This window comes from Hippopotamus amphibius, chromosome 9 (genome assembly GCF_030028045.1).
Source record: "Hippopotamus amphibius kiboko isolate mHipAmp2 chromosome 9, mHipAmp2.hap2, whole genome shotgun sequence".
In the NCBI taxonomy this organism is placed as follows: domain Eukaryota; kingdom Metazoa; phylum Chordata; class Mammalia; order Artiodactyla; family Hippopotamidae; genus Hippopotamus; species Hippopotamus amphibius.
The window spans coordinates 26,801,669-26,828,596 of NC_080194.1; the positions used below are offsets into that span (position 1 = coordinate 26,801,669).

General features: G+C 44.4%; 1 protein-coding gene across 12 annotated transcripts in view; it reads left to right on the top strand.

The window, feature by feature from the left end:
- Nucleotides 1-26,928, top strand: part of SERGEF (secretion regulating guanine nucleotide exchange factor) — a 222,787-nt gene that overhangs the window by 132,068 nt on the left and 63,791 nt on the right. For 8 of the 12 annotated variants that reach the window (XR_009055425.1, XM_057748430.1, XM_057748431.1 and 5 more), the window contains one exon: nt 7,682-7,718. Coding sequence is in view for 11 of the 12 variants with exons in the window: in XM_057748430.1 (XP_057604413.1) it covers nt 7,682-7,718 (37 nt within the window). In the remaining variant the exon portion in view is untranslated. Of the gene's footprint in view, nt 1-7,681; nt 7,719-11,136; nt 11,175-17,627; nt 17,659-17,682; nt 17,747-25,976; nt 26,193-26,928 lie in introns of those variants that run through there. The other 4 variants (XM_057748434.1, XM_057748436.1, XM_057748435.1 and 1 more) reach the window with 4 other exon arrangements.

The following is a 26,928-nucleotide window of genomic DNA, read 5'->3' on the forward strand; positions in this document are numbered from 1 at the left end:
CTGTGGCCAATCTGTGCATTAACCTACTTTGGGCAGGTATCCATCCATAGCCCATCCACACCAATTAGGCCACAGGTACACACAAGGGCAATATAGCAACTTAGGAGAAAGGAATTTTCTTAGAAGTGCACTATGGGAAAAACAAGCATTCTGAGTGCCTGGCTAGTTTAATTGTGTATATTAAATTCTAATTCAGTAGACATTTCTCAAATCCTCTCCTTATCTGCCAGTAGAATAACTGTTGAAAAGTGAAATGAACTGTTCATAATGAACCTATGCCAGTTCCTAATACTTATAGTTTCCTTTTACATGTTCCCAAATTATATATTTTATATGTTCTGGAATTGTATCTGCAGAACGGGGTCATACTCAAAGTGAATTTTATTCTGTAGAAGTTGGGGGGTGGTGTGAAGAGGTTTTAGGATGTATGAGATTCACTTATTTGTTACTATCCCATTTTAAAGATGAGGGAACTGAAGTCCAGACAACTGAAGAGGTTTACCCAAGGTCATATGACCAGGAAGTGGCAGGGCAAGGAATCAAATCCAGGTCTTCTGGTTCCATACTTACAGCTCTTCCCACTACCCCACACTGCCTGGGAAGACATGCCCTATCCCCACACTCAAATTATTAACAGTACAAAGGAGATCTGACAAAAGCAAACTTCAGCCAAGGCAAGTGGTAGGATTTGAGAGAAGGCAGATCTTTTAGGGGCTGAGATGATCTGGGAGACTTCCTCAAGGCAGTGGGTTTTAAACTGAGTCTTGTAAAGTTGGTAAGGTTTGGAATGGTATGGAGAAGGGAGAATGGTGCAAATAATGGATGCAAAAGCTACACTTTTAGATAACTCTTAAAAGCATCCTGTTGGAGTGAAAAGGACTGAACTAAGGTGGGAGCAGCTGAAAAATTGAGAAGGCACAGGACATTGAGAAGGCAAAATTAACAGGATCTTGAGACAGTAGGAGAGATATAAAAGAGTCAGAAAGCTGCTAGTCACTTGAGAGTTTGAGCCTTAGGGACTGGGGCAGTCTGGTACCAGTATCAGAAGAAGAGGGGCAGGATGTGTAGTGGTTAAGCTCACAGGCTTTGGATCAAGGCCAACCTGGGTGTGTAGCCCTGTGTGACTTATTTAACTTCTCTGAGTGTGTTTGTTGACCTGCTGAGTAGGAAGACAGAAATTCCATAATGTCATATGCCTGGCATTCAGGCACTTCGCAAATTTTAGCTCTCTTCCTCCCCACCCCAACTTCTCCATTTGAGAATGTAGTAGGACTCAGTTTAAGACTTATTTTCTTAGGTATAGAATGTGAAGGAAAAAAAAAAAAAAGAATGGGCTTTGCAGAGAGAATGGCTTCTTTACTCCTGGTCTTTTCTTTGAGGTAGAGGACAAGATGGAGCTTCTGGGCCCAGAAGTCTCATTTTTTTGGTCTCCTTTGACATCTAGGCTTCAGTCAAAAGCTGAAGCTCTCACAAAGGGAGTTAAAGGTGCCTTTGTAAGGTTAGATGCTTCCAGAAGCAAGCAACTCTGCTGCCTCTCTGCTGTCACCAGGATCTCCTTTGAGGCTATTTCTGAGCCCAGGTGTAAAACTCCGTTGGTTGACAGGGCTGTAGTTTGCTGTAAGACATGCCCAGCCTCCCAGCCTGCTTTTCTAACAGGTTTGGAAATTCTGGTTTGTCTCTCCAGAGTTCTACGCAGATGGCAACTGGGTTAGGGCAGAATTTCGCAAAGGCCGCACTGAGGAGCCCGTTCCCTTCCTTGTTAACCCCGGCCAGAGGGAGGCTGCCATTCTGGGGCTGCTTCCCAGCCTGCTTCTTCCCCCGGGCCGGGCGGCGCTTGCCAAGAACTGGCCGTGAAGGTGGGAGCCTGGCCTGTGCAGCCGAAGCCCTCCCTCCGCAGAGTCCCCAACGGAATGGACGGGGTACCCCTACCCCGCGCCGTCACGTGCCTGCACACGTGCGCCTCGTTGCCATAGCATCGGCCGGCGCCCCGGCCCATTGGCGAGAGGTGGAACCAATCAGTAGGCTCCTCAGGCTGCTGCACGCCGGGGTGGTCCCTGAGCTGCCACTCCGCCGCTGGGAGTGAGCAGAGAATGGTCCCTGGTTGGTGATGGGGACCAGCTTCGGGGCCTGGCCTCTGTCTGATTCCGCTCCTTGGAATCTCATTGCTTCTTCCCCTGAGTCCTGGTCGCACCCTGCCCCCCTCTGATTTCCCCGTTAAAAGTGAGCAGTGTTGAACAGCCTGGGGGAGTTCCCCAAGAGGTGATAGCTTCCATGGTGAGGGCACAGGACAAATGTTTGTTGCCATGTTACAGCCATTTCCTCCAAGAAAAAGCCCTGGAACAGCCCTTGATCAGTCCAGAGGTGGGTACTTCTAGTCCCAGGAAGATGTTTGAGCCTTGTAAATCTGGGGCATTCCCAGCAGAAGAGCCCTTGTTAATTGGCACAGAGATGTAAGAACTGGGTGGCCGTTTATTTCCATGCTGTATGGGAATAGGAAGGGTTTAGAGAGTTAACAGGGCAGAAAGGTTGAATGAGAACGATCACAGAATCCTGCATGTCCACCAGCTGTAAGACACTGGTAAGTTACCTTACCTCTGAACCCCAATTGCCTCATTTGTAAAACGGTTGTAACAAAAGAATCTTAGCTTTGGTATAAGTTTATATGAAATAATACAGGGAAAGCAATTATCCAGGTACCTGGTCATAAGCAGTCAATAAAAGCCAGTCAGCTGTTTTTAGAAATGGTACAAGTGTACTGGTGGAAACTAAAGCACTCACATTTAACATTTGGCAAATATTTTCACATGAATCTAATTTTTGCTTATGCATTTCGTCATTCATTCAACCAAGTAATGTATTCAGCATATATTTACTGGGCAGCTACTACCAGTCAATTCTTGCTCCAGTTCATCCCTGTCCAACTGTTTTTAGTGGGATCCAGCCCCAAGGGGAGTGGCGTCTCCCTTCACAAGAACTGATGCAGTCTAGCTTGGCAGGAGGGGAGCTCTTGTCCTTGCGGCAGTTGGGGCTTTGGAAATTGTTTTCTGTAGCTCTGCCTCCTCAGGCTGAGTTGCCTGAACAGAGAAGACCCTCTAGTGCTTGAGGAGCACTGAGACAGGACAACTTTCCACAGGCCCCTCTGTCCCCCACCCCTCACTGTTGGGGAGGTGTGCCCCCCATATCCTGAAGGCTCCAACCAGCAGGCCAGAACCCACTTTCTCTATTGTGGGACTCTGTCTTCTAGGACTGACCTCTTTTGCTGGCCCACTGTGCTTTGCTGTACTAGGTTCCTGGAACAGTCCTGTGCTTTCAATACCCCATCGTCTCTACACCCTATTCTTGTACTGCCCTTCCCTTCCTGCCCTCACTGTGCATCTCAGTGCCTGTCTCCGTTTGGGCTGGAGTCTCCACACCACTACTCACACTTGTTTGGGGACCATCTAACTTCTCTGGGCCATTATCTTTGCCTGGGCCCCTTCATGCCCTATACCTGGGGCTGTGTGGCAGAGACGTTACTGGGCAGGCATCCTGCTGGATCTCTGAGATACAGAGGTGCTTAACATGCACAGTTCATAAACAGACATCTCATGTGTGGTAAGGGCCATGATGCATGGTGCTGTGGGAATAGCCAGGGTAGAGCAGCTGGCTCTGCTTTGAGAAGTCAGGGAAGGCTTTACCAGGAGGTAATTTAAGCAATCTTGAAGGATTTTTCTAGGTGGACCATGAGAGAAAGGGAAGTTAAGTCAAGAATAGCATGCATAAAAGCCTGAAATCACATGATACTCTTACAGAAAATGTAGTGTGAATGGAAAAAAGGGAATATGTTATTTGGGGTTGAGAGTTCATGAGTAGCAGGAGGAAGAAGTGAGGCCAGAGAGGTAAACAGGGGCCTACTCGTGAGAGCCTTGTAAGCCATGTCGAGTACTTTAGACTTTGCCCTTCCAATGCTGAGATCCCGTGGAGGGTTTTCTATAGGGGCATGACATGTGCAGAGTTATACGTAAGAAATGTGAGACCCACAGCTATGAGGGGACGGATTGTCTCATTTGTCCTCTAGCAATTCTGTAAGGCACATGGGAAGATACTGTTTTCTACTTTTTACACCTGACAATGCTGAGGCTCCAGAAGTTAAATACCTTGCCAAAGGTCTGAGAGCCAGAAAGCAGAGGACCTAGAATTCACCTGACTTCCTGGCTCTGAATCTCTTTTTCATGGGCTCACTGCCATTGTTCACGGAGTCTTCTGGAATGCTGGGCAGTGGGAAGATGCTGAAAGACGCATATGAAGCAAATGGTCATTGATACAATCTTGTTGGAGTGTAGCACTGGGATTTTGTGGCCCATGGTGTTCAGTCTCCTGACCTCTGTGCCAATGCACAGACAGCAAGAAACAGCGGGGAGCTTCAAGCTTCAAGTGCTACATGGCCCTGACAAAATCCATTCATCACTGCCTCGCTCATTAATTCACAGCAGCGTCTGATGCCTAATGCTGGCATTTGTCAGTGACTTGTTTCTGGAAGCCCCTGGTCTTCAAGCTTGGTCAGCTCTGCAGCCCGCAGCCCCAGGGTAAGCCCAGGCAGTCAGAGGCAGGCCCTTTCTGCCTGCATTTTGTAAAATGAAATAACTTTACTTTTTAAAAAACAAAGGTAGCGTGACCTAGCAGTACAGAACATGAGCTTGGAGATCAGGCAAACCTGAGTTTTAGTTCTGTGGCTGCCACTTAGCAAGCAAGGAAAGTTATGTAACGTATGTAAACCTCAGTTCTCTTCTCTCTAAAATGAGCAAAGTCAAACCTACCTGAAAAGATTATCATGATGAGTAAGATGAGGTAGTGTTTATAAAGAGCCTTGGTGTGACAACTGGCACGAGTCCTCAATATGTGGTGGCTTTATTTTTATTATTTATTTATTTATTGGCTGTGTCGGGTCTTCATTGCTGTACCTGAGCTTTCTCTAGTTGCGGTGAGCGGGGGCTACTCTTCATTGTGATGCACGGGTTCCTCACTGCAGTGGCTTCTCTTGTGGCGGAGCATGGGCTGTGGGCATGAGGGCTTCACTAGTTGCGGCACATGGGCTCAGTAGTTGTGGCTCACGGGCTCTTGAGCACAGGCTCAATAGTTGTAGTTCACGGGCTTAGATGCTCTGCGGCATATGGAATCTTCCTGGAGAAGGGATCAAACCCGTGTCCCCTGCATTGGCAAGTGGATTCTTAACCACTGTGCCACCTAGGAAGTCCTATGTGGTGGCTTTAATTCCTGCTCTTATTGTTCCCACCACCACCACTAGCTGCCCTACTGCTACCACCAGTTAAAGAATGTTTGAAAAATAGAAAATAGAAGGAAAAAAAAAATCTTACAATCTTATCACCATGATGCAGCTACCCTTATAATTTAGTTGTTTCCTTCAAATCTATCTTCCCCACTGTTTCAGAGCATATCAGGTTTTATAGCATATTTATTTTATAGCCAGGAAGGATTTTTTCCCCCTCTATGGTTGGAACTGCATTATATTTATTTTTTTTAATAGATAATTTTTCTGATTATAAAAATAGCATATAAAACTTAGAAAGCATAGAAAAAGTCAAAGGGAAAACCATACTCATAATGCCTTCCTTATCCTTAGCCCAGAGGCTATCACTATTAACTTTTTGGAATAACTCCTTCCAGTCATTTATTCATGTTTTCTTATAGAGTTGAGGTCATGTTACATATACAATTTTTATGTGGTTTTTCAGTTCATAGGATATCATGAGTATTTTCCTTTATTGTAAACATCATTTTCCAAGGCTACATAATAATTTCCAAGTCATCAAATGGCTCTACCATAATTTACATAGAATTCTCCTGTTGATAGACATCTGAGTTTTTTCCCAGTTCTTCAACCTAAGCAGCTTCCTATGACAGAACCTAGGGAACCAGACTCAGTATAACCAGGAAGCATATGATGAACATGTGCTGTGTGTATGGCTTAGGTGAGGCCTGGGGGGACCCCTCAGATAAATCAGATAGAGAACCTGCCTCAAAGGAGCTCAGAAACCAGTCACCCTGGATTTATTTACTGGGGTAAAATACACAGGTGCTTTTTTGCCAGACAGTGTCAGGGAATCCACCTAAATGTGGGTAGCCCTCTTTCCTGTGGAAGCTGAGATCCTGGACACATACCTTTTACAAAGAGAAAGGCCTCAGGAGCCTTGCTGCCCCTTCTCGCCTACCAGTGGTTATTTGGCTTCCAATGCTCAAATGCCTTTTGAGCCTGTTACCTTGACTGTTGGGGGCCTGTGCCAATTACCTTTGAATATCATTTCCAAGTGGTTTTTCACTGGGAAAGAGTGAGAAGCTATAGCACCAGGAAAGGAACTTGTGTGAGAATCAGGGAATCAGAGAGGCTCCAGTCTTAGTTTTGACAGACACTTCCTCTGGCACCTGAGGCAAGTTATTTCCTCTCCCCAAACCTGTTTTCTCCTCGTAGTTTTAAAGATTGGACCAGATGACCTCCAGGGCTCTTCCAGTTGACATTCTATGAGTACCTGAAGCCTTTTTCTTGCCAGGAGCTAAAGTGAGCATCCTGATAAATGTCACATGATGCTTCTCCAGAGTCTTTAATTAGTACCTGAGGAACCATTTATACTCTTATATTGCCAATCACTTCCTTCTGGTAGCATATGGGACATGCAGAGACTGAAAGGCAAGAAGTGTCTCTTACTGGATACAAACACTGGATTCAGAACCCCAAATGATTGTCTTTTATGTATTAGGTATTTGTTCTTTAGGTACTTTGTTCTTTCATTCATTCTCTCATTTAGGAGGTGTTAACTGAGCCCCAAGCCTTGTACAGTCCATCTTTGTAATACAGAGGGGAACAAGACTCAGTGCTATTCTCAAGGCACAAACAGCCTAGTGAGGAGACAGGAAAAAATGTAGAAGACAACAACATGATTGGTGCAGTGGGAATACATATAAGTAAGTCGCATAATGGAAGGAGTGCTTAAGTCTGCCTAGGAGTAACAGCAAGGGAGTCTCTGGATGCTTTGAAATTTTAAAGGATGATTAGAAGTTTTCTAGGTAGGCAGTTGAGGAGAGGGCATTCCCAGCAGAGAAACAGCATGTGCAAATGTCCGGAGGTGTTGAGAGAACGTGTTGTGTTCAGAGAACTGCAGGTAGTTTGTGTGGCTGGAAGGTGAAAGGGAAAGTGAGCAGATGAGGAAGAGTCAAGCATTTTTCCTCCTGCAAGTCTGTTTCCACTGATTTCTTTGCTCATTTTATCAGTCCAGATGAGAGTGATTGACTTTTTTAGCTCAGTTTTCCAAAACTGTCATTTGTATTGCTTTATATTTCCATTTTTATAGTAACACATGCTCATTATAGAAAGTTTGAAAAATACAAACAAGTAGAAAGAAGAAAGGATTTTTTAAAAAATCGCTTATGGTCTTTGCCTAGGAACCAATAGTTTAACATCTTGGTGTATTTCCATTCAATGGTTTTTTGAGTTTTCACTTTTTCTTTTTATGTAGTCGTGAGTGTATTTTAATTATAGTCTTTTGTATATGGTGCTCCTTTTTTGCTTACTTCCTAAAATTTGCCAAAAAATGGATGTTAGTATCATTAAAAAATAACTCCGATCACAAAATATAATGGCTGAAATATATTTTCTGTCTAATACAACTTATTTTCTTACCTTTTACAGGTCTCCTGTGGCTCAGAGCATAATCTAGCAGTGATTGGTAAGTAATTAGTATACTGATAACCGTGTTTATTATAAAACTCATTGGCAGAATTGGAGGACTCTTAGTTAACCAAAGGCCAGGGTGCACACATGTGTGTCGGTTGGGGGAGAGTCTGGGAAATGGAAACCTTTGTTGACCAAGGCTTTGCTAGAAGCCCTTTTTCTAAACATTTCTATTCAAAAAGGTGCCTGAGCTGGCCTCCCTGCCTCAGGAAGCATTTGGGGATACTAAAGATCTTACAGACTGGGGGCATCATGTGTAGAAAGCCAGACGTAAAGGGGGAAGAGAATTGGGCTGTTCCTGGTTCTTGAATAAATCCTTTGCACCGAGTCCTTTCCCCTTGCTTGGCTCTTTCTTTGGAGACAGGGGGCTCGGCTCACTGCCCTTGCTGCCTTGTGTTTCATGGCACTCCAGAGCTCCCGAGCCTGACTGATTGAGGTTTCCTCTGACTGACTCTGGATAACCAAGGTTCACTGTTTTTATAATCAGGCCTGTGCGTAATTCCTTCAAGAAGCCTTCTCATTACTTCAACAGGTAGACTCAGTATGTTAAAGAGACAGTGTAGAGCCCGACTACCTGAGTTCAGTGCAGGCTTCTACTTACTCGCTGTGTGAACTCAGACAAGGTGCTTAGCCCTCCATGCTTCATTTTTCTCGTTTTTAAAATGGGGACGGCAGTGGCGTCTTCCTCATAGAGTTGTCGGGGTTGTTGTGAGGGTTAAAGGAGTTAAAATATGTAAAGCACTTAGCTCCTGGTAAGGGCTTTAGAAGAGCTAGTTGCTATTATCTGATATCATTAGTTCAAATAATTGCCCTCCTCTGGGCTTTAGGTCTCCCATCTGTGACATGGAGGGGTTAAAATAGGAGACCAAGGTTCCCTCCAGCCCCGATATTTTAGGACTCTATTACAACCCCATGGCTGTCTGCCTTGAGTAAGTGATGTTTGTTCTGTGCTTGTCCCTCTCCCAGCCTCTGACTCTCAGCTTCTGAAGGGCAAGGCCCCTGTGTTTTCCTTTTGCTTCCTGCTTATTTGCAGCACCCAGAACAGTGCCTGGCCCTCAACAGAGACTCAAGCACTGTTTTCTGAATTAAGCTAGACTGGCTCACTCAGCTGCCTGGGGTGGCAGCAGTTTGAAGCAATGCTTTGCAGGCCTGAATGTGATGTGCAAGGAGGCAGAACCAAGGACAGCGGAGGAGGTAGGCTGCCAGCCAGCAGAGGAGAGTGGGGAGTAAAAAGGGCTGGAGTCAGAGAGGGAGTGAGAAAATGTAACAGCAAACCTGTGTGCTTTGCAACACCAGCCACTTTATACCGGAATTGCTTCAGCCCGGGTGTAATTAAGACAAGCTAATCAAAGAGTCAGAGGCGGTGCCTAGGATATTGCTGCTGCTGCTGTCACTGGACTGGGAGAGAGGTTGGCTTCCTCTGGGACCAGCACAAACAATAAGATTGCAGGGAATCTAAATTCGTGAAAGAAGAAAATCCAGTTGAAGGAGGGGGCCAGAGCCAGCAGGGTGGCAGGCTGAGCTGACAGGCAGCCTAGGGCATAGACTCTGCAGGCAGACAGCCTTGGTTTAAACCGGCTCCATCTCTGCATGAGCTTCCATTTTTTCCCCTCATTTATGTGAAGGGGATAATTCCACCTTGCAGGATTTTTCTTGTGAGGATTAGAGGAGATGATGCATGTGACATACCTGGTACTATATAGGGGATGTGTAAGAAATAATTAATTAGTAATTCCATTTCTTTTTCATTTCTCTTGGTCAGGGTGGGGAGAGGGGAGAATCACTTGTTAGTGTAACTGTTCCAGTGAAGTAATTCTTGGTTGGGAGAGAGAAATGATAACATTCTGGAAATGTGTCCAGCATTACTACCCAGGTGAGGAAAGCAGCAGCGGCAGTGGGAGAGCAGGGCATGGCATGCTGGTGATCTCCTCGAGGGCAGATCTCTTCTTTTCTGTTTTGTCCCCAAGGCCTGGGGCCTGGCTCACAATCTGCTGAATGAATGGTTCCAGGGTCAGGAAAGGTGGGCCCAGTCATGGGACTCTGGACATGTCCACCTGCCAGCGTGCGTGCTGGGATCAGAGGCTCCCCGCCACTGGGGAGATGGGGCCCTCAGTGGGTGCCCTGCAGGGTGCAAGCTGTGCAGCAGGAAGTGACCAGAAGCCTCCTGTTAGCCCTGGCAGGAGGCCAGCAAGAGGGAGACAAGCTGGAGGAGGAGGAGAGTTCCTACCAGCTGAAAGCCTGGCTCTCTCAGCCAGCTCCCTCTCCGCCCTCCTGCCCTCGCTTACTTCAGGTGAATTTCCCTGCCTTCAGTCTCATCCCTGAGATCCAGCCCCTCCATGCCTGGTGCTGGGTCACACACGTGACAGGCACAAGATAGTTATAGAAAGACGGAATATAGAGAAGCCAAACTTTGCTCAAGGGTAGAGGCAGCCTTAATGTCTAGTGAATGCACAACAGACAAATCAGAGGGGAGGGGAAAAGAGAGACGGGTGAAAGAATATAATTCAGGGGCTTCTCTGTCTTAGAATGGACAGAACGCCATGAAGCATATTTGTTGTACCCAATTCATGGAGAAGAAAACTGAAACTCAGAGGTTAAACAAGTTGCCCAGAGATAAGCAGCAGTAAATGATAGAGCTGTGTGCCTGACTTCTAAGAATGCTCCTTCCATGCTCTCATATCTTTGAGGCCAAGGCCAGATGGGGAGTGGTTAAGAAGAGCACAGCCACTGGGGTCATATCACCTGGATTCAAATCCTCGTTCCTCCTCTCGTGAGCTGTGTGACCCTGTATAAATGGCTTAACCTCTCTGTGTCTCCATTGCCTCATCTGGAAGATCATATTATTGACCTCATAGGGTGGTTATGTAAAGTGCTAACAGTGCCTGACACAAAAGTAGGCTCCGTAGATGTTAGCTGGTGTTGGTGTTGTTGTTATTGTGTGTTAAGAATATAATCTAAGGAAGTAATTGTAAGATGACTATACGAAGGCTGGGGCTCAGAGTGGGAATCTCTAGAAGCTGGAGAGAGAAGTGTCTCCCCCACCTAGGATGTCAGGGTCCGGGGCAGGATCTCAGCATAGCTGCAGAGGGGATTTGTAAACTGGAGCCTGGGTACCCCGTTCTGGGGGATCTGGAAATCCCAACAACCCTGGAAACAGTGCCGGCCCAGATTTGCTCCAGGTCAGGATTCTGCTATCTGCTGCCCCAGGCCAGGCTCGGGACCTCCGGGTTCCAGCCTGAGGGAAGCCCCACAGCAGCAACATTTGAGGCTTCTTAGGAAATCAAAGTAATTCGACTTTGCTACTTCATTTGCTTCCAACTTTCTTTTCTCTCCCCTTCTTTTGCAGTTTGGTTTGGTTCTTTCCTTAGTTTTCCAATGAAGTTTCTCTTCACCTGTTCTGTGTTTGCTGCCAGGTCACCCCTTGTTGAGAGGATGAAGAGGCAGTGCAGGCTCCTGTTTTAGACAAGGGAAGAACTGCTGGAGCCGGGCATGGACAGACTAAAGTGACAGGGAGGAAGAGCTGAAGCCATTGGCCGTGGCTGGCCTGGCCACTCTCTAGCTGTGTGCCTTGTACAGCCACTCTTTCTCACTGAGCCTGATTTCTCATCTGTAAAACCAACAACACAATACCCATCCCTAAGTTGTTTTTCCAGATGGCATAGATATGTCAGGTGCCTGCGCAGTGCCTGCCACAGAATAGGTGCTCAGCAGGTGAACTTGGCAGGTTTGTGAGTTCATTTGCTTGCTTCCTTCCTTCCTTTTCACCCAGAATTTCCCTCCACATCTGACGAAGCTGGCTGGCTCCCATTCGTGGGCATAGGCGAGGTCAGCAGAGGTGAGATGAGGGCATGTGGCCACCACTTGCTCAAAAGATCCCTGTATGCCAGGGGCAGGCTCCCCAGGCCCAGCTCTGTCTTTGGGGCCCTCACCTCCGTGTCTGGTTGAATGGGCTCCAGCTGTTTTGCTTCCCCCCAGAAGCAGCTTATTTTGGCTTGAATGGGCAATTTGTTTGCCTTCTCTCCTGATGTGCGGTTGTTCAGCCTTCCCTTCCTGCAGAGAAAAAAGAGCTGACTGCATTTCCTCTCTGCCGCTCCACGCAGACCCTTGGAAGGGATTTTATTGGTGGCCTTTTCCTGGAGCTCTCACGCTTGCCAGACCGGCATTGTTAAAGGGTTAGATATTTGGCAGCAAAGTGTAGAGCCTCCTCCTCCAAGCAAAAGCAGCTCTTTACCAAATTGGAGCTGTAATCTATGCAATGATCTTTTATTTATTTATTTTCATTTCACTGATAGTTTCCAATTGTTGAACCTTTGTACCTCTGTGATATGTGTGGCAGAATAGCTGACCATGCATGGCCTGAGACCCATTAAGTGGGGTCATGTAAGAATTTAATAGAGAACTAACTCATTTTGACACTGTCTGTAGCTCTGGGAGGCAATACCTCCAACCCCAGGGCCTTGTAGAGAGCTTAGAGGCAAGGACAGACTTGTATGGTCCTGTGCACAGTGGGATGGGCAGAGAGTGAATGCTTTATGTATATTGTCCAAATTAATCCTCATACCAGACTGATGCACTGTGGTTAACCCTGTTTTCTAGATGAGGGAAGCTAAAGCTTAGGCTGAGCAGTTTGCCCTGCCAGGTTATCCAGTCAGGAGGAATCTGTGTGTCAGGTGTTTAACCCAGGCCTCTAACACCAGAGCCTGTGGTCTACTGCCTGCTGCTGCCTTCCTGCAGACCGTGACACTCTGGCCTGTTTTTAAGGTCACCAGAGAAGATTATTTCATCTCTTCATTTCAATGTTTAGTTCCTTTTCATGCTGGCAAGTTCTTCTGTATATTTAGATTATAGGTAATCTGGTTCAGATTAAGTAGTTCTCTGTGTAATAACCAGATAAAATCATGACATCGATGACACTGTGTTGTCATCACACTTCCCTCTCTACCTTCTGAGATTCCCACCCCTTTTAAGATTCTTCTTCCCTCTTGCGTTGTCCCTTCTCTTTAAAAAAATTTTTATGTATTTAATTTTTGAGTAGTTAATACATGTGCATTATTTAAAACTTAAAAAGCACGAAAAGGTTTAAAATGGAAAACTTCCCTCCTGCTTTAGCTCCCATCTATCCAGGCCTCAAAACCCTTCTGCCACTTGTGCAGCTAATGCCTCTTATTAGTTTCTTCTGTATCTTTCTAGTTTCTTCTTGCATACATAAGAGCATACTAAGATATGTTTTTATCCCCCCCTTTTTACATAAATTGTAGTATACTTTTCATGCTTTTTAGTGTCTGATTTTTTCTTTCAATAATTGATCTGGGAGATCTTTCCATATCAGTATAAAAGCCTTTCTAGTTCGTTATTACATATAACTACATAATATTCCAGCATACCTATGTACCATGATTTATTTAATCAGTGCCCTGTTGATGGACATTTAGGTGATTTCCTGTCTTTTGCTTATTACAAGTAATGATGTAGTGAATTACCTTGTATATATGTTATTTCATGTGTGGGTGAGTGTAGCTGTAGGATAAATTCCTGAAAGTAAAATTATCATATCAAAGAGTAAGCATATTTGTTATTTTTCAAGATACTGCAAAACTTGGCCTCCATAGGAATTATACCATTTTCCACTCCCACCGGCAGTATGTATAAGAGTGCCTGTTCCTGCAGCCTTCCTAATAGTGTGTTAGGAAACTTTTGGATTTTTGCCAATTTAAAGGTGAAAAACTACTCAGGATGATTTTGGTTTATTTTACTTTTTGAATTGAAGTACAGTGTATGTATAGTAAAGTGCACAAATCTGAAGAGTTCCGTTTGCTGAGGTTTTACATATGTATATACTTAAGAAACCATCACCCAGCACAAGATACAGACCTTTTCCAGCACCCACCCCAGATCATGCTCCTTCTCAGTCAGTACCCCACCCCCAGAAGTAACCACTATTCTGGCTTCTGTCTTGCCTCTTTTTAAACTTCATATAAACAGTGTCATACAGTGTGAACTCTTTTGTGTGGCTTCTTTTGTTCAACACATTGTGTCCATAAGAATCATCCATTCCCTGGGTAGCAATAGTTCTTTTTTACTCATCAGTAATATTTCACTTACGAATATACTACAACTTATTTATCCATTCAACTTTGAAGAGCATTTGAGCATTTCCAGTTTGAAGATTGTGAATAAAGCTATGAACATTCTTATACATGCCTTTTGGTGAACATATATATCTATTTCTCTTGAGTACATAACTAAGAGTAGGATTTCTGTGTTGCTAGGTCATATGTATAGCATTAATAGATTCTGCTCAACAGTTTTACAAAGTAATTGTACCAATTTACACTCTTACCAGCAACATATCAGAGTTCTGATTGTGCCGTATCCTTGCTAGGTGTTTTCAGTCTTATTGATTAGGCCATCCTGCTGAGTGTGCAGTATGGAGTCTCACTCTGACTTTAATTTGCATTTCTCTGGTAACCAGTGACGCGGAGCACCTTTTCACATGCTTGCAGACCACTGGGGTAGCTTCTCTGGTCTAGTGCAAAGACTTTGCCCATTGTTTTAGAGTGGGTTTTGTCTGTGTTTTTCTTAATGATTTGTAGAGCTCCTTTATCTTATGGATTCAAGACCTTTGTTGGATTATGTGTATTGTGAACATCTCCTAGGCAGTCACTTACTCTTTTGTTCTTTTAATGATATCTTTTGATAAATAGATATTCTTAATTTTAACGAAGTCTATTTCATCAGTCTTTTCTTTAATGGTTTGAGGTGTTTGTGCCCTACTGAAAACATTTTGCCTATTACAAGGTCATGAAAATACTCCCCTATGTTTTCTTCTTGAAGCTTTATTCTTTGTTTTTTACAGTTAGCCCTGAAATTCATCTCAAATTAGTTTTAAGAAAACTACTCCAGAACCAGTTATTGAAAAGTTCATCATCTCCTCATTGAATTTTGGAGGCTCCTTGGTTGTAAATTGAGCGTCGGTATTTTATGTGCAAGTCTGGTTTTGGACTTTTTTCTTCCATTAGTTTATTTTTCTATTTGGGTACTCTACCACACCATCTTGGATCACTGTAGCTTCATAGTAAACCCTGATATCTGGTCTTGTAAGCCCTCCAACTTTGTTCTTTTTATTGTGGCCTTTCTAATCTCTGTCTAGTTTTAGTTATTATGAATGAAGGTTGAGCATTTTTTCATATGTTCAAGAGCCATTTGTAATTTCTTCTTTATGGAGGCTTTTTCCATACCTGTATCAGTCTTCACTATTACTGTAACAAATTACCACAAAATTAGTGGCTTGAAAGAACACAAATGTATTATCCTAGAGTCTGAGGTCAGATGTCTGAAATGGGTCTCAACTGGGCTAAAATCAAGGTGTGAGCAGGCAGTGTTCCTTTCTGGAGGCCAAAGGGAGAGTCTATTTTCTTGCCTTTTGCAGATTCCAAAGGCTGCCTGCATTCCTTGACTTGTGGCCCCTTTTCATCTTCAAAGCAGTCAATGGCTTGATGAGTCTTTCTCACATCGCTTCACTCTGACCCTGACTCCTCTGCCTCCCTCTTCCACATTTAAGAACCCTTGAGATTACACTGGGTCCACTCAGATAATCCAGCATATTCTCCCTATTTTAAGATCAGCTAAGTAGCAAATTTAATTTCATCTGCTACTTCAGTTCTCCTTTGCCGTGTAACATTACATTCACAGGTTCCAAGAATTAGGACTTCAGGAGGTTATTATTCTGCCTACACAATATCCTTTGTCCTTTTATGCAGTTAGATTGTTGGTCTTTTTCTAATAAGTTTCTAGGAGCTCTTTACATATTAGGGAGATTAGGCCTTTGTGATTTGAATTGTTCATGTATTTTCCTAGATTTTTGCCTTTTGCTTTTGCTTTTGATGTTTTTATTTTGTCCTATTTTTACCATGCAACTTTTTCTTTCACTGTAGATGAAATTTACCAGTCTTTTCCTGTATGGCTTCTGGATTTTGAGTTAGAGAATCCCTCCCCACCCTGGGACATAAAGGCCTTTCCTCATATTTTATTCTAGTACTTTATGGTTTTATATTTTACCTGTAAATCTTTGATCAGTTTGGAATTTATCCTAATATATAATGTCAGGTGTGGATTCAATTTCATTATTTTTCCAGATGGCTATTCAATTGTCTCAGCACTATTTATTGAATTCACTTTTTTTTTTGGCATCCTTCCTGAGTCCTGTCACGACCAGAGTAGCCCTAAGATATAAAGAGAAGCAATGACTTAACCCAAGATTGCCCAGCTAGTCAGTGGCAGAGCTGAGGCCAGCACTTCGGTCCAGCTCATGCTGCTTAGACAGGACTTGTGGATGGTTCTCAAGGAGCTTTCCTAAGTGGTTGTGATCTCCCAGGCTGTTTGCCAAGCAGAGGGGGACTGCTAAGGCAGGGCAGCCTCTTCTAAGTCATTCGCTAGGTTCTGAGTGCTCTATCCCAGGTCCTGCTTCTCTCAGCCTTGGAGGTGATATCCTTGTAGCCACTATCACACCACTTGAGGCATCATATGTTCTTCTCTGCCAGACCAGAACGTGATCATATTTTCTGCATTCAGGAGAGATGCTTCACAGTTAATACAGAGATATTTTTACAGACCATGGGTTATCATTTGAGTCACTTTTCTGTGGAGTCATTTGTTTTCAAGGCATAGCCTCACATCACAAAAAGTGCCTTCCTAGTTCTCAGTAAAAGTGGATTTTTTTTTTTCACTATTACTCCTAAAGAAGCAATGTTTGTGTCACTCCACAGTAGTCATTCTACATGAGACCACAGGTGGGGGTGCCAGGCTGTCAAGGAGGCTCACATACATAATTTAGCAATTACTCTCTCATGCCAGCCTTTTTTGGGCACAAGATTGACTACCATGTTTTGGCATAATGTTCTGGTCCTTTTAGAGTTGCTTATAGTAGCAAAAATTATAATTGTGACCCACTGCACTTGTTTACAAATACTGAAGAGACTTGGGGCCTTACAAAGGTAAATCTAACTAAGGTGAACTCAAAGTAAAAAATACAAGTTAGAGTAATATTGAGACAGCCTTCAGCAGGGGAGGGGTTGAGTCCCAGCCTTGTCTACCACTAACTCTCTGTGTGTTCCTGGGCATGCACCCTTGCTCTCCAGGCCTTAGGATCCCCATCTGGGAAATATTTCTAAAGTCTGCTCTATCACTCAGGTCTGTCCTCATGTGCACAAACTGTGTTGTACATCTTAATAGACCTGCACTGTCTGCACTTGCCTTTGTATGTTTGTTAAATGCTGAATGAATGTTACATACAATATTTTCCTTATTCCATCCCATCAGCTTGCTAGTGACTGATAATGTGCCCTGTAGCATCCTGGGTGCTGAGAAGGAATACAGCAAATGGTCTTACCTTACGGAGCTCACATTTAATGGGAAAGAGACTTAAGCCTGGCACATGGTATGTGCTTAATAAATCCTAAAAGAACAAATGGATGAGTGCAAAGCAGAGAGGGACAAGAATTAGAAGAAAGAGTGAACAGGAAGGAATGATTACTTTTGGAAATCCTCTTGGCAGAGGGGGTTCCTGATCAGGGGAAGGGTAAAGAGCATTCTGTGCTGAGGGATTAACACGAGCAAAAGGAAGGAAGGCTTTAAAGTGTGAATCATGCTTGAGAGACAAGTGGTGAGCCAGCAAAACAGCGGAGGGTCAGCTAAGGCCAAGTCTCGGTGACATTGACTTTACTGTATAGACAGTATGACGCCATTAACGGTTTTATAGGAAGACACTCAGAAGTTGACAGTTGCAGCAGTGGATTTTTTTTTTTTAAGATAATGCCTTTTTACAGAGTAAAAGAGAACTGACAGTAGTAGGTACCTACTAAGTGTGGGCACCACTCTGAGCATTTTGCATATATCATTTCATTAGGTCATCACCATGCAAGGCAGAAAGTAGACAGGTAAGAATTATCCCTGTTTTCCAGATGGGAAAATGGAGACTCAAAGCGGTGAAGCCCCAGATTCAGACTGACATCTGCTGACTCTGAGGTCTGCATTTTCCCCCTCACATGCTCCCTGCAGAGGTCAGGCTTTGGCTTAATTAGAATATCAAGCAGCATCTATTATACTAAGCTTTTAGCATGCAGGTGACTTCTTCAGAATACAGGGAAAAGCAACAGCAACTGATAGTACAATTCTTGTCTGGAGGGGCAGAGGCCAGCCTGTATCCCAGTCTATCCTCAGAGTGTAGCACCTAGGGGACCATGTGCAGTGTGTGGCGACTTTAACAATGGCCAGGCAGTCAGGCCCATGAGTCTGCTCTGTCCTTCCTTAGATGGGAGCAAGCTTCCTGAGTCTGAGTGGCACCCTGGTATCTCCCTGTGAACACCCAGACTCTCAGTGTTGCCCCTTAGCACCCACAGGCCTCAGCTTGCACCAGTGCCACTAAATACCACCTACCCAGTGGCCGCTGTCTCTGTTGCCTCTCGTCTCTGTGGAATCCCTATTCCTCCCGGGTGCACCTAAGCCCTTAAATGCAGAACAGCTGTGACTGTTCATTCCAAAGTGCTCTCCCTAGGCAGGGCTTCAGCAGCATTCTGTTTGCCCATTTGATTATTCATAGATTTAATCATTCATTAAGAAGCTGCACTGGGTAGTAGAAAGAGTCCTGGGCCAAGGAACCTGTAGTACAAGACTAGCTGCTGTCACCTTGGGCAGGCACTGTCCTTCTCTGGGTATGCTTTTCGTTATGGATAAAATAAAAGAAATCTGTAAGATAACTTTCAAGGTCTCTTCCAGCTCTGACACTTGCTGAGACTGTGTCTTGTTCATAAAATTCTTAAACTCACACCTTCACCTTAACATGGGATAAGGGAATACTTCTAAGAAGACATGATGTTTGACGTGGGTCTTAAAAGATGAGCAGGAGGACTAGAAAGGCATTCTAGGGAATGGGATCGACATGAACAAAGGCATGCAGAAGGCCTGGCAAACTGGGGGAAAAGAGGGTATTGAGAGGGGAATGAAGCAGTGGGAGACAAGGCTGTGGGGATGCCTGAAGGCTGAGGAGCTGGGTCTTCATCCTGTGTGGTAACAGGGAGCAGGAAAAGCCTTAAAGCAGAGGAGTGACTTGATCTGATCTGTTTTCAGAAGCAAATAGCTGTTCAACAAAGGAATCTTGGAGGAGTGGCAGTGGGTTTGATTTTGTGGCTTTGTAAGATATTAATTTGGTAAGTTTGTGGTTTTCAGCTTGAGGCAAGGGAGATGCTGCTGCCCTTTTGGCCTCAGCACACTTGATGTCTGATTGTTACGGCTAGGCATTGTGGCTCCAGAATCCCCATCAGGCTCCTTGGCCCGGACTCTGCCCCATCCTAGTTGCAACTCCAGGTCCAGCCCAAGGCCAGTCCCTCTCTCTTCCTGTGGCAGCCAAGAGGCTGACTTAGTAAGGAAGCTGCACAGTGTGGCCGTGGTGTGGCACACATGCACACGCTGGTAGCCTCTTATGTGGCCTTTGTGCTTTGTGAGTTTTTTGAGCCTGTTCACTTTATTCAGGCAGAGGCGCTGAGTTAAATTCTGCACATGAAGAGAATTTACTATAATCAGTTGGGAACTGACTTGCAAAAATTTTCAGGAAATGGCATATAGCAAGAAGGCAAACAAAAACAAGAAACCAAAAACCCCCCCCCCACACACACACAAGTAAAATGATAGGGACTCTTGGACAGATGCTTTTCAGAATTTAATTTTGCCAAATGGAATGGATGGCCGAAGGCTTATAGGCTTCTACTAAGGGAGGGGACTGCCTTTCTGAGGGAGGGGTGCAGAAATTTAGCTGTTCTAATGTAAGAAGAGGCATAGGCTATTAGAATCACAGACTTCGAAGGTGGAGGGGACCTCAGAAATGACCTAATCCCCACAGAAGAGGAAATGAAGGCCTAAGTGAGGAATTGATTTGCCCAAAGTCGCATAGCAAGTCAGAGGCTGAGCCTGGGATGCCAGCCCCCAAGTCCTGACTCTAGCTGGCACCACCACACCTCTTTGGAAACAGAGCATCAGCAACTTTTGAGGTGAGCTCCAAGGCCCCCACCCTCGCCGTGCTGACCTGGCAGCCATGGCATCGGGAGCCCCTGACTGGGCTCACTTCTGGGTAGTTGCTGCTACACATCCACGCCAGAGGTACCGTATCCTCCGTTTCCCTCTGCTGCAGCATCTCACAGGTTTTTAGCAAATGTAGCCTGGTAATTTACAGAAATTAGACCTATTTCCTTTTATTTCTCAATTTTTGAGGCTCTCCCAGGGGTTGCTACATGAACTCAGTTGTACTTAAAGAAAAAAAAAAGTAAAGATTTCAATAATTGAGTTTTGTGGGGAAAGGTAGGGGGAAATGAGGGCTTAGGAAGCCAACACAGGAGATTATCAACTCTCAAACAATATTTATGGACCATGATGACAGTAATAGCTGACATTATTGGTCCTTACCGTGAACCATATGCAGTTTTACACAATATTAATCTATTCTTTTCATCAACCATAAAGTAGGTACTGTTATTATCTCTGTTTCGTGGATAACCTCTGTTAAATAACTCACTCAAGGAGAAGAGCATTGTCCTGGGTGCTCTATAATGGAAGGGTCTGGGTATCCAAAGTGGTGGATTCATAATTAGTGAGTGATATTCTCCCAGATTATTCAGCAATAAATTAATAAGAGATGCAAAGGGATCTCTTGTGGCTGCCAAAAGGCTCCAGCCTCAGCCTGTCCCCGTGAAAGCATAGGAGAGTGTTCCACTTTCTATGATAAACGAAAACTGGGAGGGTTTATATACACAAAGGATGGTAAGATCGGAATCTAAACAAGGGCAGAAATGTAAGCTGAAATCAACAGAGTAACGCTTAATTGGGCATAAATGTAAGAGCGGGCCTAATGGTAGACACTGTTGGTAGACAGCAAGATAAAATCATGGGTGTTGACTGCCTGGAGGATTCCTGGCCAGCTTGCACTAGTGAGGCAAAGTGGGGGGAGAGCCATGGCAGCAGAGATGCTGGCAGAGGGGAGAGGATGAGCTTGTTGGTTGTGTTGCCTTTAAACTGTCAGTAGGACAGACAGTGGACTGGTCCTGTTGCCGTAATAACGGCTCCTCTGTACACCGAGGCCTGATAGAATTATGGAGACAGAGATTTTGGAGGAAGAGAGAGATGGCTTTATTTTTCTTTCTTTGCCAGGCAAAGGGAAGACACAGCAGGCTAGTGCTCAAAAACTGTGCCCCGCCCCCGTCCTTGGGAGTTGGGGAAGATATTGTACGCGGTGGCTCGCAGTCTGGGGTATGTGATAAGGATAAGTTGGTAGAGGTTCTTGCATTCTTTTTCCTTTTCATTATTCTTTTTTTTCCTTTGCAATATTTCCAAACAGTCATAGCTGGCGTCAGGCCACCCGGTGACTGGGGTCTGGCAATTTGTTGATTGTCCGTTTATCTATGGTTTGTTGGCTGGGGACCTCCTTTCTGAAATGCAAAACAAACTATAGGAATGATTTTGTTACAGAGGTCATATGGAATGCGGCTTCCAAGTTGTAAATAAGGTTAGCAAGTGAGAGGCAGGATGTAACTCACAGAGTTAAGTATCAGGGAGTTAGCTTTGTGAAGTAAAAATCTAGTAACTACAGATTAGTGACAGATAAAGTAAAACAAGGAATGATTAACTTTTTCAGGCCAGGTTATCTTTCTCCTCTAGCCTGTTCGACATTTTCTTTGTTTTCCTTGCTCTCAAGAGGAGAAAGAAAAATCAATTCTATTTGCGTTGCAACAGTCCTAAAGACAAAAAGTAATAAAAGGGGTCTATTTGTGGGGTAGGGCTGAGGGTATGTTTTGTGTGTCAGGCTACAGCACTACATTTGTGTGCCCACAGTGCAGAATAACCTTGGTCCACTCCAGGGAGAGCCCCCAAAGTGCAGGTGTACTTGGGAATGTTGAGTTTGTAGACTTAAAGTGTGTGGGAGCTAAAGGACCCCAGAGGCCTTCTGTTCCCACTCTTCATCTATGAATGAAATACCCGAGTCTTGGAGGGGGCAAGTGACCATTCCAGTTGTGAGCTGGTCAGGGATGAGGCCCAGGCTGACTGAGAAAGTGAATCTTCTACCACTCAGCCCAGAACCCTTTGCTTCTAACCATGTATTCTCAGAAGGGAGTATTTGAAACTGTGAGACCTTCCAAATCCAGCACTTCCAATCCCCTAAGGAAGATTTCTTTTTAATCTGGCCCTTTAGACTATTCAGATGCTTTTATTAATCTTCTATTTTGTGTGTGTGTGTATGTGTGACTTTAAGTAAATAATTTGCTTGCCCTTCAAGGACTTTAATTGAACTGTAAAAATAAAGATAATAATCTGGTCCCCCCCTTCTTGTTTCATAAAGGCTTCCTGATGTTGTAAAATGTATGACTCTGATTAGAAAGGAAAAGTAATTGTTTTGCATAAAAAGCAAGATAGACTATCATAGTTTTAATAAAAATTCTCAAATTAATTCAATGTGATTTAATGGGGACACTAAGTCCATGAAAGTTGTCTGACTAGGTTTCAGATCTCAGCCCTGCCATTTTCTTTTTCTTTTTCTTTTTCCTTTTTGAATATTTATTTATTTATTTACTTATTTTGGTTGCACTGGTTCTTAGTTGTGTCAGGTGGGCTCCTTAGTTGTGGCTTGCTGGCTCCTTAGTTGTGGCCTGCAAACTCTTAGTTGCAGCATGCATGTGGGATCTAATTCCCTGACCAGAGATCAAACCCGGGCCCCCTGCATTGGGAAAACGGAGTCCTAGTCACTGAGCCACGAGGGAAGTCCCAGCCCTGCCATTTTCTATGTTACTTTGAGTGAATTACAACCTCCCTGAGCCTCACTTTCCCTGTGTGGATAAAGAGAATGAGAATACTTAAAGCATTATTATGGCAATTAAGTAGGATAATATATGTAAAGGACCTGATACATGACACCAGCAGTGCATAAAGATTCCTTTTTTTAATCAATGCTAAATATATCCCTTTTTTAAAAAATTAATTTTCATTGGAGCATAGTTGATTTACAATGTTGTGTTAGTTTTGAAGATTTCTATAACTCCACATCCTTGCCAAAACAGGGACTGATCCAGCTATTAATTTTTACTAATCTAATAGGTTCTATCAAAATAAGGATTTTGTTTCAGAGACAGAAACCCTCTGCCAAGGTTCAACCAGAGAAACAGACCCAGTAGGAGACATGTATTAAGTGATTTAATGCACAGAATCTGCATATACAACTGTGGAAGATGGCAGGTCTGAAATCCACAGGGCAAATCTTCAGGAAGGGCAGGCTGATCCTCCAGTCAGTAGGCAAAACGTCTTCCTCAGGGACACCCTAGTTCTGTTCTTAAGGACTTTCAACTGACTGGTTCATGCCAACCCAGATTATCTAGCTCCTTTACACACGGATAAAATCAACTAATTATAGAGGTTAATCACAGCTACAAAATACCTTCACAGCAGCACTTAGTATTTGATTGAATAACTGGGTACAGATTGACACATAAAACTGACTACCACATAGTCCAACTTGTATTTTAAGGAAATCATTCTGGGAATAGGAGGATGGCTGAGTTGAAGGAGAGAGAACCTGGAAGCAGAGAGACCAATAGAGAAACCAGAGCATTACCTTAAGGGAAGGGTGGTGAGGACCTGAATTAAGTAGTGGCAGCTGAGGTAGAAAGTCAGACGTGATTTGAAAGGCAAAGCTCAGCTTGTTGAGAGTAAGTGACCTGTTATGAATAGGGTTGAGAAGAGAAGGAGAAGAATGGGCAGGATCGGGGCTGGTACCGAGCTTTCTGCTTGGTAGACTGTGTGGATGTGGTATCATTGACCAAGAAGGAAAATACATGGAGAGGAAAGAGTAGGCTTTAGGCAAGGTGATGGATTTATTTTTTAACATAACCAAGTGTGAGATGCTGTGGAACACCCAAATAGAACTACCTGGTGGGAGATTGGCCTGCAGACTTTTAGCTCTTTAGAGAGGTCAGAGAGTTTCTGTAAAGAGAGGTTAGTGAAGCAGATCTCCTTAAGTAGTTTTTTTGTGTGTGTATATATGGACAGTGTTCCTGCTAAGTGACTTTGCTATAAGGTGGGCTGTTGTGACGCCTTTGATAATGTCACATTGGTGTGCCCATTCTGTGATTATTCCTGCTGCTGCAGTAACTTAGTGCAGAGCAGAGACTGCTTTCCTGGTCAACTTTTGCAAGGACCCAGCCGTCGTATAAGACTTTCTCCCTAGAGGTCAAGATGCCATTGCGAGGCTTAGGTCCTCGGTAGGAGCCCATACCTATGAAGGCTCTGTCTCCTGAGGAAAATCTGGGATGGAGTCACTAATTTCTGGGGAGTGACCTGAAAGCACATGCACAAAGCATGATTAATGACCACTGCCCCTGAAAATAAGGCCATCCCAGGCAGGCTGTCTGGGAAGAAGCACCCTCTGTTCTCCCAATTTCCAGCCCTAAACCTCCTCTGAACAGATCTGCAGATAATGGGTGGGGACTTTGTGCACCGGGAGGTATGGGAACATGGGGACGAAGAAGGAGTGAACATTCACTGAGCACTCCTACGTGCCACGCGGTGTGCTGGGCACCTCCATAATGATGACGATGGAACGGTAACAACTAACATTCACCAAGATTTGCCTTGGTGCGTATGGCATGTATGGTTTATTTTCTTCTGTTTAATTGTCACAACAACCATGTAAGATGGGTACCATTAAGAACCACATTTTAGAAATGAAGAAATCAAGGCAGAGAGATGAAGTGACTTGCCCAGGGTCGTACAATTAGTGGATATCTTAGGTGGGTTTTGAAAAAACAGTTCTGATTCCTGTCCCTGGTGCTGTCATTTGGGGGAGCAGGACTACAGGCCTCTTTCTCTTACAGTTCTTACAGATTTCTGCCTTCACAACTTGAAGGAGCGGATGGGTTGGAGGCAGCACTGGGTGGGGATTAGGACACTTAGGTTCCTCTCCCAGCCTCTCTCTGTCTTTGGACCTTAGACCTTAACCTTTTGTTAAGGTTCATCATCTATAAAGTAGAGATACTAACATCTGAGGGTCACATGAAGAAATTGCTAGGAAAGTATTTTTGTAAACTTTGGGGGTTACTCTGTTGCATCTGTACCTACTGCCCTGCTTTTTAGAACATCCTCTTGCCTGTTATCTTCCCCAACCCTGACTCCTCTCATCCTTTATTATGATTTATGACATTTTTACCGCTTAAGAGTCTCTGATAATCATGCCTTGAGGCAGGAGGCCACTAAAATTCTTACATAAATAATTTCACCTCCCTGAGTCAGCTGAAGGGGGCGGGGAGGTATAGCAGATTTAGTGGCTGCTGAAGCTATGCCCTAGAGAAGTCTTCTTGTCAGTCACAGGAGTGAACCATTCAAATGGCTGCTTTGCTGAGTCCTTCCCAGAGCCATAAGGCAAACTGGATAGCAGTGTTGCTTTCATCACTCACTAAGCCTAAAATGAAGCTCAGCCTCTTACTTTGAAATGTAGCAGCCATATGTATTTGAAAGAGCATGGATTCTAGAGCCAGCATTGCCACCTACTAGCTAAGTGACCTTGGGCAAGTCATATTGCCCAACTGGGCCTCAATTTCCACGCCTGTAAAGTGGGATTAATAAAACCTGCCTCACAGGGTTGTTGTACAGCTCAGATAAGATCGTGGGTATAAAGGGCCCAGCGTGTACCAAATGCTCATTAGAGTCTCAGTAATTCTTACTTCCCTGAGTCTCTGAGCTGTAGGAGTGAGCACCTTGGGGAGGTCGATTTGATGAGCAGTGAAACAGTCTGGTTTCCAGAGTGCAAAGGCAGAGGACTCAGTAATAGACATTTGAATCACAGTTCTATTTTTGGTTTGATCCAGTCTAAGGTTTAAAAATGTAGTGCCTTCCTCATGTGTCCCTCCTTTCTGTGTAAGCCATGGAGGGTCGGGTGGGGAGGGGATTGCCCAGCTTCTCCTGCCTTGGCCGTCCGTCTTTCTCCTCATTGGAATCCAGCATGGTCGCCTTGGTAACTATCAGCTTCAAGGAAATCCATGCCAATACTTGAACATGAGTGTTTTACTCTACTCTTCATTCTTCTAGTCTTTACTCTAGGTTCTCTCACTGCCAAACTGGCCTTCAACTTAAAACTTTGGAGGAATTTCATCCATCACCCCTGCCCACGTCCACAGTGTGGCTGACTTCCTGCATTTAGGGAGTACAGCAGTAAATATTTTTCCAGCAGGTATTGTTCTCAAGATGCACATGCCCCGTGGAGCCCTCCAGCCTCAGAGCACTCGTGCAATGTAGAAGAGGGATGCAGACCACTGGGCACCCAGGAGGCACATAAGAAGAAGAATAATAGCAAATGTTATTTCATGTCTTCCTTGCAGCACCTCTCTGGTAGGCTGAAATATGGTTTAGTGGCTAAGAGCACAGGATTTCAAATCAAAGAGAAGAGGGTTTGAATCCTAACTCTACAACATAACGCTGTATGACCTGGGGCAGATTACTGAACTCCTCTGAGTGTAGGTCTCCACATCTGTCAGCTGGGGAGATAATAGTCCTCATCCCACAGGGCTGTGAGGGTGAGTGGCAGAATGCATGTAGAGCCTCAGCACAGGGCCAGGTACATAGTAAGCATGTAACGAAGTAACTGTGGCATCAGTTTACAGTAGAGGAAACAGCAGCCCAGGGAGGTTAACTCATTTGTCCAAGATAGGCATTATCCCTATTTTATGTAAAAGGAAACTGAGGCTGAGAGGTCAAGGATCTTGCCCAAGGTTATACAACTAGTAAGCAGCAGAATTTGAACTTTAAACCAGGTTTCCTGATGTTTTACCAGAAGCCTCTGGAAAACTGGAATAAACACCCCAAACCCATTTGTAACTGGCCCCCTGGTGATGGAGTCCCAGCCCAGCCTCCCTTCTGCTGAATCCCTCTTTCCAGACATGGGTGCTGGTGAAAGATGTGTGTGTCTGCACACAGACACTTGTATACAAATACATACATCTAAGTGATGGAGCAGGAAAATGTCCTGGGAGACCATGATTCCCCAGAGTGCTCCAGGGATGTAGTGTTTTGGTTAATGGATTTTTCTGAGTATTAACCCTTTGGCTTCAGTTGTTGTTGAGAGTCATTTTGAAATGCATTGCAGCCATTCACTTTCTAATGCTAGAAGGGGCTATCTAGTG